At 50.0% G+C, this 15,566-nt stretch overlaps 1 protein-coding gene across 2 annotated transcripts in view; it reads right to left on the bottom strand.

Annotated features, from left to right (window-relative positions):
- Positions 1-5,063: 5,063 nt before the first annotated feature.
- Positions 5,064-15,566, bottom strand: part of TCF7 (transcription factor 7) — a 70,745-nt gene continuing 60,242 nt past the window's right edge. Inside the window, exons 6-11 of one of the 2 annotated variants that reach the window (XM_068408735.1) lie at positions 14,176-14,286; positions 13,894-14,056; positions 13,569-13,676; positions 10,745-10,793; positions 9,000-9,072; positions 5,064-5,364 (exon numbers count right to left, since the gene is read on the bottom strand). In XM_068408735.1, coding sequence (XP_068264836.1) covers positions 5,064-5,364; positions 9,000-9,072; positions 10,745-10,793; positions 13,569-13,676; positions 13,894-14,056; positions 14,176-14,286 — 805 coding nt within the window. The remainder of the gene's footprint in view (positions 5,365-8,999; positions 9,073-10,744; positions 10,794-13,568; positions 13,677-13,893; positions 14,057-14,175; positions 14,287-15,566) is intronic. The other variant, XM_068408736.1, reaches the window with a different exon arrangement.

Here is a 15,566-nt window from a genome sequence, read left to right as displayed (position 1 = left end):
CGGAGGCAGTGGTTAATTGAAATAAAACAGATGTAAAGATTTTGTGAAATGACTAATGCAAGCCACTAGTCAGACACAGCGGGCGACTTCTCACGTGAAATCAGAAGTTAAATAGCAAGGAATCCAGACGGGTGTATTTTTTGATGGCTCACCAGCTGTTACGTGCTCTCTGATGTAACCATTAATGAAAGCATTCATAACTTGCTCTGAGGCAGCATTCAGACCCGTGCTTTGGATGCAGCTGCTGCGCACATCTGCTTATTCATGGGGCTGCTGGGCCTGCCTTTGTGCTGTTGTGCTTACTGTGTAGGCATATGAGAGAGATTATACTGTCAGTGAGCATAAAATACCCCAGTGCCAGACTTGGACGTGATGAAGCCTTTACAGCATCCTGTATTGCAAACAATACACCTCAGTTTAAAAGTGCTACTAGAGAAAATCTTCTGATGATGTTTCTTTCTGTGGCTATATTTGTAGTTTATTATTCAGTTTATCCTGGGTTCTTCCAAGAAATAGATCAGTGTGTGAAGTTAGTTTTCCAGAATATACTAGTTTCATCCTTGGAGTGCAGCATTGCTAACATACACTGTAATTTTAGTGTTCAGTGGTAGAAGCCTGGATAAATTCCTTTAGGTGCTCGTCATCAGCCTAGGGTCCATGTTTGTCAGCAGCCTCACATGATGCCTCACTCTCCTCTAGGGTGAGGAAGAGGCAAAGACACAAGGAAGCAAGGTAATGAGGAAGGCAAACTACTCTGTTTGCCATACCTGCACAAAACACACCTGTGACCCTGTGGTAAGGCTTGCTCATTATTAGAACAGCTTGCCTAAAACAACCCTTGGTGGTCAAACACTGTCATGGTGGAGCTTCTGTGGAAGCTCCAGGGTCGTGCCAGTTGGCTGTTGATACTGCTGCAAGTGTGGAGGTACAGCACAGCAGCATGCGGAAGAAAGGGCTAGTTTGGGCACTCGGAGCATTAGAGAGCTTTGAGATTTTAATACTCTTAGTAGTCCTGCTAGTTAGGATTCCATCCAACTCATTTTCTCCAATTGAAATTCCCCTGTAGTACTGTCACAGACTTCATCCGCATTCAAATTCTGTAGCTGCCCAACATGTATTGTCAGTCTGAGAAAACACCTTTTTTTTCAGCTTCTGGAGGTGCACCTCTCAGTTGTTTTGTCCCCTGCAGCAGTATTAGTGCTTGGCTATGGAGAACAACCCTCTGGGAAGGTGCTGAGACACCTTGGTGGGCCATGTGGCTGCTGTGGGGATTCTCCTCTTCAGCTGAACCTGCTGTACCAAATACCAGCTGTGTGCTTTGAAATTCTTGGAAGGGGAGAGACTGTCCAATTTCCAGCTGTTTAACTTGTATGGTGCTGCCTTAACCTTTTTTTAAAGTTGTGGTGTGATGGGGGATAGCTCCTCTTGGCTAAAATGCTTAAGTGTGGGGATAAGGGAGAGGTGTGTTGTAGAAGGTGGTATTTTTTCTTAGTCTTGGTTTACTATTTCAGTCTTACCCACTGAAGACTATTGGCAATTATTCTAAAAACTATTCATACACACAAATGCTGAAGGGGGGGGAAAAAAAAGGCAGGAATCCTCTCTAAGAAATAGTTATTTGACAGTTTGATAGGATTAAAACTTCCAGTGGCCTATTTTTGAATAGCCAGTCTGGCAGTTACTTTATTTATAAAGCTATAAACATATTTTGAACATAAAAGCCAAAAAATACAAACTCAATGAAGTAAAAAAATTACAACAAATGATGGAGAGTCATTGGACAAATGAAAGTACAGCTGCAAAACATTTATCCCTGCTACATACATACAGTGGTTGTACTTGGTTTAATGAAGTGGTACTTCCATGACTTCTACATTCAAACTGATTTCAGGAATTCAAATATGTATTTCAAGAAGAAATTGCTGTAAAAGAACTAAAAAAAAATTCTTGTGATAAAAACTTATGGGCAAAGTTTTCCTTCTATTAAAAAAAAAGAGCATTAACACAAAATAGTAACACTTCATATGGCATTTCTAAAGACACTTTTTTGGTATTAATAAAAGTAGCTTTGTTTTGGCATTGGTTATCAGCCATGGGGCATGTGACAAGTTGGTCGTGCTCACTGTTTTGTCTTGGAAATGGGCAGCTCAAAGTTCTCTTATCTCGTGTGATTTGGGGGGGAAGAAAAAAAGGTTATGTTTTCCCAGTTACACCAGTATAAACTGAGCACGGTGCAGTATAGCAGGTGCATCTTCTGAGTTTATACTGCGGTAGGTGAAAGCCCAGGGTCAGGTCTGGCTGTGAACCTGCACGTGTAGAGCAGAGCACGGGTCAGAACACGGTGTCAGCGCTCCAGCTCTGGGGCTGTGGAAATGCTCCTGTGCCATGAGAGGGGGCAGGAGGTTTTACTAGGGAGTTTTGCAGGAATCGGGTGAAATAACGGTGAGGGGAGGCTGTGATACAGACGGGTCAGGTCCACAGCACCACGGAGGGGCCACAGCAGCACGGGTGAAAGTCCCTGAATGCTGAAGTGGGTGACGGCTGGTCGGTGTGCGCTGGCACGGTCTGGTCCTCGCTCAGGACACGCGTTTAATACTGCTCAGGACTTTCCCCTGAATTTCCTCTGGTGGTACTTAGACAAACCTGCTGTTTCTTTTATACCTGCCTCTGCTTTGCTGCAAAGTTACGTGTTTCATCCAGCCACGAAGTACCAATCGGGTATTAGCTACGCCAGCTTTACACCCGGTGTAGTTACACAAGGCCACTGTCATCTGTGGCGTTTATAGTAGCTGACACTTCTACAGCACCTTCCACCGGAGGGTCTCAGAGGGACACAGGTGAGCTGAGACAGAGCAATTTTTTTTTTTAAGTAATTTTTTTGGTGTTTTTTCTTTTTAAATCAAGCGATAAAAAGAGACTGTGTCAGATCTGGGAGGAGCCTGCTGAGTTCCTCTGTTCAGCACTGGAGGATGCTGTTTAAGCTTGCTAAAATAATTTAGACATGAGCAGACTGCACAGCGATCTAGTGCTGTGATTAACCCTCTGAGCGCAGTAAGGACGTGACTACAGCTGGCAGTCGGTTCGGGTAATGCTACTTCTCAAGGGTTAAAATGGTTCTGTCAAACTTATAATGACTCTGGAGACTTTTCAGGTTTGTGCACGGAGCTTTCATTCAGTGCTTCGGAAGTTACATTTACACAGGAGAGGAATAAAGCAATAGCTTTAGATTTTCTAAACTAAAACTGGAATTAAAAAAATCTACACTACTATAAGCAGAAGTACCTAAATAAAGGGAATAAACCCAAAGCTGCTCTACAGACTAACCAGGTTTGGTGGTGGTTTTTTAAATTTTCAATCTTTGAAGCATAAACTTGTTTAAAAAGTTACTTTTAGTCCAATGTAGAAAATTAGGGTTTGTGTTTTTGCATTAAGAAAAAAATATAAAAATATTTTGTACATTTTAAAGGTTATCTTAAATTTCTTGCAGTTCTACAATAATATTACTACATAATTTGTATTCAGTACTCTAAAACCTATTCTGTAAAGTAGAAAAAAATAGACCCCCGCTCTCCCTCTGTGTGGTGGTACTTTTCTCTTCAGCAGTCTAGAGTGGCACTTAGTGCCCTGGTCTAGTTGCCATGGTGGTGTCAGGGCAATGGTTGGACTCGATGATCCCAGAGGGCTCTTCCAACCTCATTGATTCTGTGAATATATTTTCTTTCAAGCAGGAAAAAATCTGCACTGGACTAGACTGTGGTCTCTGTGAGAAGTCTGTAAACCTGAAGTAAATCAAGAACTTGGATTAATCTGGGATTTACATTGGTTCTGGGAGATCACAATCTGTCCACAGTGGTTTTTGTCTATCAAACTCAAAATATAAATACAATACCAGAAACTGGTAAAGGTTTTCAAGCTGGAGAGAATACATTAACATTTGGCATCATCATGGGGGTGGAGGGAGGATCTTTTAGAAAAAGCTAGAATAAGGTTTTTTAAAAGATTCTACACCAAATCATGAGGAAAAAAAGGGTTCTGATCTCGCTGAGGGGACGGACGGACGGGTGCCTGAAGCGGAGGGCAGGGTAGTGTGCTGTCCTGCTGCCAGACTGGCCTAGGGAAGGGGAGAGCCGAGCGCGGTGGCACAGCTCGCGCCTCTCCTCCACCCCGTCCGCCCAGCAGAAGGTGCCTGGGTGGGACGGTGCTGTCCTCCGCCTCGGGTCAGGCTGCTGCTGAGCTCTCTGGCCCCACGCTGGCTGTGGACAATTCCTAACAGCAAGGGAGACCCTGCACCGAGCGACCGCCCGTCAGAGCTGCCCGCGGCCGGCCCGAGCTCCGCGCACCGTCCGGTTAGTGCTCCCTTCTCCTCCCGCTGGAACGGGACGTGTCTGCACAGACCTGCTACCTGTAAACACTATCTTCCTGTTCTCAAACAAGAAGTTTAAAAAATTAACCTCGTTGGTTTAAATATTTCATTTCTCTATTATCCGGCCAGATCAGAAAGCTACCATCGCTACGTTTCATTTTCAGACATAAAAGCTTTTAAAAAATGCTCCTATTCCAGCTTTTCCAGCTCCGTGGTGTAACGGCTACGAGAGATCTGTGAGTGGGTGAGTACACGCTCAAGCAGCTCGGAAGGCAGGGAGTGGAAGGCAGCGTTAGACTGATAGCACCTACCATCTACTGCAGCAAGCTGGCGAGTTCATCTCTGCTTTCTGCTGTGCTTGAAAATAATGCGGTAAAAAAAACAAAGAAAAACCTCAAACAAACAAAAAAAGCAGCACAGGGCAGGGACAAAAGGCTTGTTTACTCATCAGCACTTTAAATTTTGGCAAATACTTATTTTTTACCTTTTTTTTTGAAATAACTTTTCTATGTTTAACCCCCACCCCTCTCCAAAAAAAAACCACCAAATGCGTTTTCCAGCATCCTCATGTCATCCTGTTGCCTAACTTTGCACGTTTTACAGCGAGGTGGGGAATTTGGGTGGGCCTCCGGTCCTGTTCAATGGGCAGCGAAACCAGGTGGCAGCGAGCGAAGTGCCCGGTGTCCCGGCCAAGGTGGGACTATGTCCCCGTGGAGGCCACGCTGTACGCCGGGGACTCTGTGGGCGCAGAAGAGCACCTGGCAGTCAGTCTGGAGGAGCAGGCGGCGGTTTGGAGGAGGGTGGAGACGGGGAAGGGGTCGAGCTGTTCTCTGTGTGCGGAGTCAGCGGGGGCTGCGAGCTTGTCTGAAGGAAAAGCAGAGGAGATGCATTGGAGTGCGTCCAGGGGGGAGGGAGGGGAGTCTATAGCACTTCCATCGGAAGAAACTGGGCTGGCACAGCGTCCTTCTCCTTGTAAGTACCGAATGCACTTCTTTTTCCTCCTAAGAACAGTGGAGAGAGTTATCTGTGAATAAAGGGTGAGTCCTCGGTCACACACCAGGCGTAAACCAGCCCTCGGCGCAGGCTGGGGGCACGCACCCGGGAGCGCCGGGGAGCTGCTCCCCGCGGCCCCCGGCCGGGCCCTGCCTGCCTTCCTCCGCGGGGCCTTGCCTTCCACCCAGCCAGGCCCTGCCTTCCCCCGGCGGGCCCTGCCTGCCTTCCCCCGGCCGGGGCTCGCCCTCGGGGCGGCTCCGGTGGCTGCGGCCCCGCTGCGTTGCAGGTTCCCGCGGTGGCCGCCAGGCGGCGCCGTAACGGCGGCCCCGGCGCGGGGCGGGCGGGCGGCGCCCCCGCGGCCGGACCCCGCTGCTGCCGCCGCTGGCGGAGCGCGCTGGGGCCGGCGGGTTCACACGGCGGGGCCCCGGGCAGCGAAGGGGAGCGGGGGTCATAAAAACAGGGGTAAAAATCAATAATAAAAATCAAAACGATAAAAAAAAATCAAAACAATAAATCAAAATAATAATGAAAATCAAAACAATAAAAAAAAATCAAAATAATAATAAAAATAAAACCCCAAATAATAATAATAATAAAAACAATTAAAAACCAAAACAATACATCAAAATAATAATAAAAATAAAAAAGATAAAAATAATGAAAATCAAAACAATAAATCAAAATAATAATAAAAATAAAAGCAATAATCAAGAAATCAAAATAATAATAAAAATAAAACCAATAAAAACCAAAATAATAATAAAAATAAAAACGATTAAAAATAAAAACAATAAATCAAAATAATAATAAAAATCAAAGCAATAAAAAAATCAAAACAATAAACCCCAAAATAATAATGAAAATCAAAACAATAAACCCCAAAATAATAATGAAAATCAAAACAAAAATCAAAACAATAAATCAAAATAATAAAAATCAAAACAATAAAAAATCAAAATCATAATAAAAGTCAAACCAAGGGGGTCATCCCTCCCCAGCCCAGCACTCGTGCCACCACCCAGGCTTCTCTGCTTCTGGGGGGACCGAGTGGGGCAAACACCCTCTCGCGGAGTTCAAGGTGAGCCCACGGGACACGGGTGTGCGCGGGCGGTTACGGGGCAGGTAAGAGTGTCTTTGCCTGTGGCCCGTTTCTAGCACCTTCCTCGACTTGTGCACCACGTATCATCTACTTGGCTCTTCCTCCTGCAGCAAAAGCCTCCGATCTCGGCTCTCTGCATCTCAAAACACTTCGCGTTCGTTCCTCAGTGACACAGCTGAGCTCAAGCTCAACAGATTCGGGAAAAGGGAAGAAAATGGCCTGGGACGGGCTGGAGGAGGACGTGGTCCGAGGCTGGCCGAGGTCCTGCTGTGGGTGTTAGCCTAGTCCTGAGCCCTTCAGAGACTTGTTGGTCTTTGGAGGGTCGATCATCTTCTAAACTGCTAACGAAGCTAAGGACAAACCAGCTCTGATGCTTCAGCCCGTGGCTTTCCTGGGCAGGAAACGTTGGCTGTGGTATCACCCGTAGGCAGCGGAGGTACAAATACAAAATGCAACTTAGACACTGGAGAGAAAGCTTAGGCAGGAGAAGGACCTGAGCGGGCCTGCAGCTGAGACAGACTCAGTTCCACACCCCTTTCTGTGCAGTGGGACAATTAGAGCTCAGCAGCCAGGGAAGATTCACGTACAAAAAGGGTTTTTTACAGCAAAGCCACCCCATCGGTGGCAGCTCTCCTCCCCTAGCCCCTAGCCCCACTTTTCTAGCCCACTGGGACCTGGAAGGTCCCAAAGGCAGCAGTGCCTGGGGAGCAGGGACCAGCCTCCCTTCATCCCTGGAGAAGATGCTCAGGCTCCCTGCTTGTTCCTAGTTATGATCTGGGGTCTCACACACACAAGTCCTCGCTGTAACCGCATTCAGGTGTCATTTCTCCACATCCCTTGGCAATTCTGCTGGTGAGTATCAAACCCAGGAACATTCAGCCTGAGTCCAGTTGTGGTTTCATACGCCCAGATGACTTTAACCACTCCTGGCTATCCAGAGCCCGTCCCTCACACCATCTCGCTATGGGTCCTTGAGCATCTCAAGTTTTAAACAAGAGAGCTCTCAAGATGTCATCTTAATAGCAGTGAGGGAACAACTCCTCTGCTGGAGATGGTATTAATGACTTTACAGCTACAACAGCTAACAAGAACATCTCCTGCCCGGCTCCCTGCCTCGGCTGTCGCCGTTAAGGAAACAGATCAAATGCAGAACTCACTATGCGGGCACACACCTTCCTTTGATCTTACTAATGAAAAACCAGACGGTGTTAGAACATGGATTAACCAGTCCAGTATTAAACATGACTTCGCACTGGATGCGAACACGAGCAGCGCTGTTACCGCCGTCAGTGTCATCGTCAGCCGTGGTGACCCAATTAACACGATACGAAACACGACAGCCCTGCTGAACTGAGTGTTTAACCTGGAGGTTATTCTACAGGGGCTGTGGTTTCCCAGAGCAGACAAGGCTGTTTCCCACGGACACCTTGGGAGGAGCTGCAGGATGGAGAGTTTCCATGACCTGTTTAAGATGATACAAATCTATCCATCAATTCGCTGATTTGATTTGAAGTAACGGGGAAAAAAAACCTGATCTGATAGTACAGATTGCTGATAACGAACCGGTTAGTGGTTTTAACCAGTTGAACTCTCCTGGGGAGTGGAAAGCCTCCAGTGGAAGTTGCTCTCCACAGGTGACCAGAGCATGTACGACCGGAGCCCTCGAGCCGGCAGCAGCACGTTAGTACGGGGCATGGCAGAGCAGCTGTGGCCAACCAGGGGTTGAGAGGCAAAGGTTAAAACCCAAAAGCATGCCAAGGCCTCCGCGCGCTTCAGCAGCCTGGGTTAATCGGGAAGCAGCGCAGAGGAGAAGCTGAATTCAGAGAGGTCAGACGGAGGCAGAGGGAAGCTGGAGGAACCACCCGCAGAGCTGCGGTACGAGCAGCGCTCGGCTGTCCCCTGGCCATGTCCCTTTGAGGCTCTCCCACCCCACGGTGGGTACTGCAAAGCTTCAGGGCCAAGAGGTGTCTGTTGGAACACATGGTCAGCCCCAGTATAAATAGGAAAAAAGAAACCCATTAACTACTCACTGCTGGCCCCAGGGTGGTGTTTAGCCATTGGAAGGGGCTGCCCAGGGAGGTGGTGGAGTCACCATCTCTGGAGGGGTTTAAGAAAAGCCTGGACATGGCACTTAGTGCCCTGGTCTAGTTGCCATGGTGGTGTCAGGGCAATGGTTGGACTCGATGATCCCAGAGGGCTCTTCCAACCTCATTGATTCTGTGATTTATGCAATAGGAAATCTTTAATGGGGGAAGAAAACCCCACATCAGGTTTGTACCCTGGAAATAAGCTTTTAACACCAGGGAAGTCCATCAGCTGAGGAACATGTCCAGCATTACACCAACACTGTCACGGGGGGGTGAGAAACCCAGGGTGCAGCCTGACCCTTGCAGCTCCGACAACTCCTGACGATGCCCAGAGAAAACCCCATCCCCGTCTGGCCGGAGCAGCCCCCGCCGGCGCTGGGGCGGCTGCAGGAGGACGCAGGGAGCCGAACCCGCTCGCCCAGGAGCACCCCAGCAGCGAGGAGATGCCGATACACACCTGCACGGGCCGCACCAGTCCGTTTGTTGGTTGAGGCCAAAGCGAGCTCTGCATTTCTTAGGAGAGGCAGGATCTGAGCACAGAAGCATGCGTGGCGGAGAATGGGCAAGGCAGAGGCACAAAGAGGAGGAGGAGCAGGAGGAAGAGAAGAGGCAACATCATTTTAGCCACTTTAACACACAACTGACTACAATCCCATTTTTTTTTTCTGCACCAGAACGGTGCCGGCACCACCTCGCCTGGAAAAAAGTGATCGTTAGGCAAGTACCTGATCACTGCTGGCAGCTGGAGGGTTGGGAAGTGGCCTCAGCGCTGGGAAATAGGGGTGATCACGGGGAAATTCACGGCTCTTCGAATTTCTTAAGTTTGGAAAAGCTGCCAAATCCCCGAGGCGCTGCCGGCCGCCCATGTCTGCATCCTTACCTGCTCCCTGCCCTCCCAGCAGCGGCTGGACGGGGCTGGCAGCGAGCTCGGACTGCGCACGGAGAAGGAGAGGAGGAAACGTTGCAGAAGCAGGCTGACAGCGGGGTTAGCACCGAGGAGAGCCGGGCCCGGGTTATTCTGCTCTGCCCCCCACCGTTCCCCTCCCAGGTTTAATGGAAAAGCTGTTCTCCGTGGCCTTGACTAAAATGTTGCTGTTTTACTGTATAATTAGGGAACTCGTTAGGGTGGAGCCCTATTTGCTTTCAGGCACATCATGGTTTTTTTCCTAGTGCTATAAATGGGATTTGAACAGCACATTTCTGTGCTGGATTCACGCTCCCTCTTTCAGCCACCACCAGTGTCTCCTGTTGTCGACCAGCAGCTGGTTTCCAGTCCATTACAGGTGGAATTAACATTTTTGTATCACACAGACAAGACATATATGTCATATATGTATATATAAATATACATATTCTACATATAAGCCTAAAAGCTTGTATTCCCCTTACCAGTCTAGGCACTGAACGAGATCAACAGCGTGAACTACACTGAAGCTATTACTGGGACACGTTCATGGAATTGCTTTTTATAGACAACTCATCCGACAGTGATTCATTAAATTAATGAATTAATCTGAACTTTATGAATTAATGCAGGCTGCGGGATCTGGTTGCACGGACGTGTAATCCACAGCAGTAACACCAGAGCTGGGCTCCCATCTCCTAACCAACAGCTGAGCCGCCCAGATGCAGCCAGCTGTGCACCTTGGGGTCCCCAGCTCAGGTGTGACAGGTCTTGGCGCGGGTCTGCAAGGCCAGGAGAGCAACAGGCTGACCTGGCACCTGCCCCAGGGAGCATTTCTGGAGGGAGAGAGAACTAGTGCTTTGTTCAGAAAGCCAACTTTGGGGTAGTCCCTTGGGTGAGCTTCAATCCTGTCACTGCATTTAGTCCCACATGCAATATTGATGCACTTCAGAGGAGTTGTCTTTAATTAATGGTGTTTGTAGGGTTGATGGGGACATTCACCTGGAGGTTTTGACTAGATTAAGTTTAGTGACAGCTTGTATGAAGTTATGCACTTGCCAAAATCGAGTATTTTCAGTTTTCATGAACTATCCATGGCCTAATTCAAACATGTCTATGTAAAAGTCATAGAAATGTTCATTTACTGTGTTTTAAAAAAGAAAATAAATGTGTATTTCTTTAGTTAAGCTTAGTAGAATAAAAGAAAACATGGTAACACATGACAACTGCTTCGGATTATCCCCCCTTAGCACACAGGGACAGCACGGACGCACGCGGGGCGGCACCGCCGCATTTACCTGAGTTGGAATCTTGTTGCTTCTCCCGTGTTCGTCTCTTCTTTTTGCCCTGGGAAATCAAAGGGAAGGCCGTCAGTCGTGCTCCCAGGAGGCCGAGGGTGCACCCGAAACCCGGCGGGGACGGCGGCCGCGTCCCTGCCTCCACCCCCCGCCTCTGCTCCATCTCCTGCCCAACACGCTGCTCCCCTGCTCTGGTTTGAGTCCACGACCAACTCCTGCCAGCCCTCCTCGGTCCACCCTGATGCATCTCGCCTGGGAATCCCAACCATTATCACTTCAATTAATTAATTAAGAGATTAATTAATAGATTTAACTAGATTAATAGAATTAAGCAAGATTTACCGCGTGCAACGGAGGCAGTATGATCAATAGCTGATCCTCCGGGCGTATTCTTATTCCTCCTCCCTCTTTAGGCTTCTACACAGCACTTTTAGCACCTTCCCTATTTCCAGTACCCTTTAATGGATTATTTAATGGGTCCAATACCCTTCCAAGGCCGTGTAATGGGGTGCCTTATACCTGAGCAGAAATTGCTCCATAATGTGCTACCAGAAGGAGCACCCCTGATTTAAAATGGGAAAGAAAGAATTAGGAAACCCCCAGAAATTTATTTTAAAATCATATTTATGTATTTCAGTGCTTGTGCAGCTCTGGACCCCTCTCTCATTCTTCTGTTTTCTTCCCTCACTACCAAGAAAACCCAATTTTAGCCCCAAACTGCCCCTCTGATTCATGATATGCAACAACTCCCCTCATCTCCTAATGAGTTTATTAACGAGGGCACAGCGGCGCAGGAGCAGATCTGGCCTGCGTGGAGCAGGCAGCTCGCAGGGCTGCCTTTGACCCGTGACTTTTTATATGACTTCTTGTGGTTTGAGTGAAGGTGGCAAGCTCAGAGCTGCGGTAAGCTTTTTCTTCAGTGTGGGAGCAACTGTATTTCCTGCCCGATAGCTGCATCACGTGCTGCAGAAGTGACCTATATTCCTCCTCCTCCTCCTTCTCCTCCTCCCTGCTCAAGCTCCGGAGAGAAAAGCATCTCTTGCAACGACCACAAGACCTGAAGCAGCTGCTTGTTGATTTTGGGATGAGCCAACGTGGGCATTTGGAGCCCACCATCTTCTGGAGCAAGGAACCAGCCCTTGCCAAGATGAAGGATGCTCCGGGATCGAGATTTCCACGGAGGATGTGCTTGGTCTTGGAGGAAGATGATGCCTTGCTCTCCAGATGCTGATGCTCTCCAGATGTGTGCCCACCGATGCTGCCGCCCGCCGGGACCGAAGGTGCTGCCCTGTTTCTCTAAGGGTGGTCCCAGAGGGCGGCAGCATCCAGCACTGATCCTGCAAAGCTGCATAAGGATGCTGAGCTCCTGCTCTGTGCTTGCAAGGAGACAGGGATATCTGTGCTGCTGCAGGGAAATGTGGGCTGGGGGCTTCCCGTAACCTCTGCTTTTTCTGCATCATCTCTGCCCTGTGGGTTTTTTTGGGGTGGTTTTGGTCTGTTTAAGGGTGGTTTTGGTCTGTTTAAGGGTGTTTTCTCCCCCTCGGTGGAATTTGGGCTTGGGTGAGGGTGGGCTGGATGGGTGCTCCCTGTGCAGAGAAAAGAAAGCAGCTGTGATGGAGCCTTAGATCAAAGGGCAGAGCCCTCGAGTGGATGGCCGGACATCTGAAGACTTAAGTGCACTTTGTTTCAGGTCTCTAACGAGCTCGTTAGGCACGTAAGATCAAAACAGCTGAGAAAGCCACTAGAAAAGACCGAGTGTATCCCATGCTTCTGGGGCACCCCTACACCTATGCCACCGCATTCAACACGGTGCCGCTGAAGCGATTAATGTAACTAAGAGGAAATAAATTTTTTTTTAAGACTAACCTTTAAATGTTCCATAGGGTAGCCCAGAGGCTTCCCGAGTGCTGGCCCTGCCACCACGGGCTGCGAAGCAGCTTTGTCCCTCCAGCCAGCCCAGGGGAGCAGGGGGGGCCCTGGGGGCCCCGGCTGTGCCAGCATGGCCAGTCCACCGCAGCCCCCTCCAAAAAGAGCCACTATTTGATGTGTAAAGCCAAGTCAGCTCTCTATAAAAACCAAATGCAGGTTTTTTTCTCTGCTCACACCTCAGGGACTGGTTTGGCATCGATTGCTGCGGCCAAAACCGGGGCAGATCAAGGCTGGAGCTTCCCTTCCTTCCTCTCTTCTGGCTATGGGAACGTGTGATCCCAACGCTCAGCACGTTTCAGGGCCCTCTGCACTAGTTAATTTTTATTGCTGAGGAGCAGTGCTATTTGCCACGTGGCTCGGCTGCTCCGCTCAGCAGCCACTGCCTGCGTTGGGGGAATTTTTTTCCTTTTTTCTATCTGGAAAGGGTTTTTTTTTTCCCTAACAACAACCTTGGTTGGGAAACAGGCTCAGCACTTAGTGCCATGGTCTAGTTGACATGGTGGTGTCAGGGCAATGGTTGGACTCGATGAGCCCAGAGGGCTCTTCCAACCTGATTGATTCTGTGTGATTCTGTGGGTTTCCATAAAATTACATTTCCAAAGATCATCCACATCATTTAGAAGTTCCTCTTCCTTTCTACTTGCATTTACTTGCACAATAAGCGAACAGATGGTTGGGGTGGCCGGGCAGGGGTAACATTCGTGCTATAGATAGGCAGTGAGCCAAGAGGATGTTCAAAATACTCCTGAAATGTGAATTTTTACAGCTATCGTGCTGTCAGGAACGGCACTACCAGGGAGAGGCGGGATGTCTGGTAAACACCAGTTGTCAGCCCCCCCCCAGGTCACTTCTGGCCATGCCATGGGGAGGGGGCCCGAGCGCGGCAGCCACTCACGTAGTTGTCTCTGGCAGACCAGCCGGGGTAGAGCTGCATGTGGAGCTGCCGTTCCTTGCGAGCCAGTTCGTAGTACTTGGCCTGCTCCTCCCGGGACAGCGCGTGCCACTGCAAGGACAAGCGTGGCAGTGAGACATGGCCCTGCCATCCCCCCGGCATCCATCCCCACCGCAGCCACCCCACGCCCGGGCACATCCGACCCTGCGCGTGTAAGGGATAAGAGCACCCAGGTTTGAAAGCAGATGCTTGTTACGTGCTTCAGAGCAGCTGTAAGGGAGGGGGATGCTGCAGGGGGCCGACGGCACTGAGCCCCGCGCGCTCTTACCCTCCTTCCCAGGATCTGGTTGATGGCCGCGCTCTCCTTCAGGGTGCACTCGGCGATGACTTTCGCCCGCATTTCTTTCATATACAACATGAAAGCGTTCAGGGGCTTCTTGATAGTGGGCTTCTTGGCTTCCTTCTCTCTCTTTGGTTCTGGTTGAGGTTTCCTTGGTGGGACCCAAAGAGGAGCTGTCAGCCTCAGAGCCACCCTCCAGCCTGGGCCTGGTGGCAGCAAGCTCAGGAGAAGGCTCGACACCAAACCCACCCACCGGCACTTCCAACTTACATGTTCCGGTCATAGTGCTCCATCTCTTGCTTGCCGGAGTGGGGCACGATGGCGGGGTGCGGGATGCCGGTGGTGTGCATGCCGGAGCCCAGCATCAGCGGGTGAGTGAACCTGCAAGAGAGAGCGGGTGAGCCGTGCCGGGCGGGCTGCGTGGGGACGCTGGGGACGCTGGGGCGGCCAGAGCGGCGCACGAGGTGGCACTGACGTGGCAGAAGCAGACGGGAAGCAGAGGACAAGGAAAGCAAACCTGTGGATGTGCTGCCAGGCGGGTGTGGGGCAGGCAGTGCCCACCACCCCCCATGCAGCGGGCACAGCTGGGGGGAGAGGGGCTGGGTGCCACCAGCCTCACCGAGATCAGGGCACCTTCAACCAGCGGTTTCAGCTCCTCCGATCTCTGTTGTTGCAATATAAGAAAGCGGCCTGGCGGAAAGAGACCTGGGGGTGCTGATCGACAGCCAGCTAAACATGAGCCAGCAGTGTGCCCAGGTGGCCAAGAAGGCCAGTGGCATCCTGGCCTCTGTTAGGAATAGTGTAGCCAGCCGGTCTGGGGAAGTGATCGTCCCTCTGTGCTCGGCACTGGTGAGGCTGCACCTTGAGTACTGTGTCCAGTTCTGGGCCCCGCACTTCAAGAAAGATGTTGAGGTGTTGGAGTGAGTGCAGAGGAGGGCGACCAAGCTGGTGAAGGGTCTGGAGGGTCTGACCTACGAGGAATGGCTGAGGGAGCTGGGGGTGTTTAGCCTGGAGAAGAGGAGGCTCAGAGGTGACCTTAGTGCAGTCTACAACTACCTGAAGGGAGGTTGTAGCGCAGTGGGAGTCGGCCTCTTCTCCCAGGCAACCAGCGCTAGGACAAGAGGACACAGCCTCAAGCTTCGCCAGGGGAGGGTCAGGTTGGACATTGGGAAGCATTTCTTCTCAGCAAGGGTCATTAGCCATTGGAAGGGGCTGCCCAGGGAGGTGGTGGAGTCACCATCTCTGGAGGTGTTTAAGAAAAGACTGGAGATGGCACTTAGTGCCATGGTCTAGTTGCCATGGTGGTGTCAGGGCAATGGTTGGACTCGATGATCCCAGAGGGCTCTTCCAACCTGACTGATTCTCTGACTCCGTGAACATCCTATTAGCACTGCAGAAAGGAACAACAAAGTCAACCCAGGGTTTGGGGGGGAGGGATTAGGACCACCCCGCACCTTTCTTTTAACAGAAATAGCCTAAGTCTGAACATGAACCAAACTGCAACTCTAGGAGGTGCACCTCGCCTGAGCAATGCTCTCCACCAACATGGGGCTGAGCTCTCGAGAGGCCTCCCTCGCTTTCAGGCTTCATTAGCTCTCTCGGGAGTTTTAGAGGGTAAAGCCAGCGCAGTCGGCTTTGCCAAGCTTCTTGCCACTTTATGA

The sequence above is a fragment of the Nyctibius grandis genome, chromosome 10 (genome assembly GCF_013368605.1).
Source record: "Nyctibius grandis isolate bNycGra1 chromosome 10, bNycGra1.pri, whole genome shotgun sequence".
NCBI lineage: Eukaryota > Metazoa > Chordata > Aves > Nyctibiiformes > Nyctibiidae > Nyctibius > Nyctibius grandis.
Note: the sequence above shows the minus strand (reverse complement) of the source record. Positions and strands in the feature narration are given on the sequence as shown.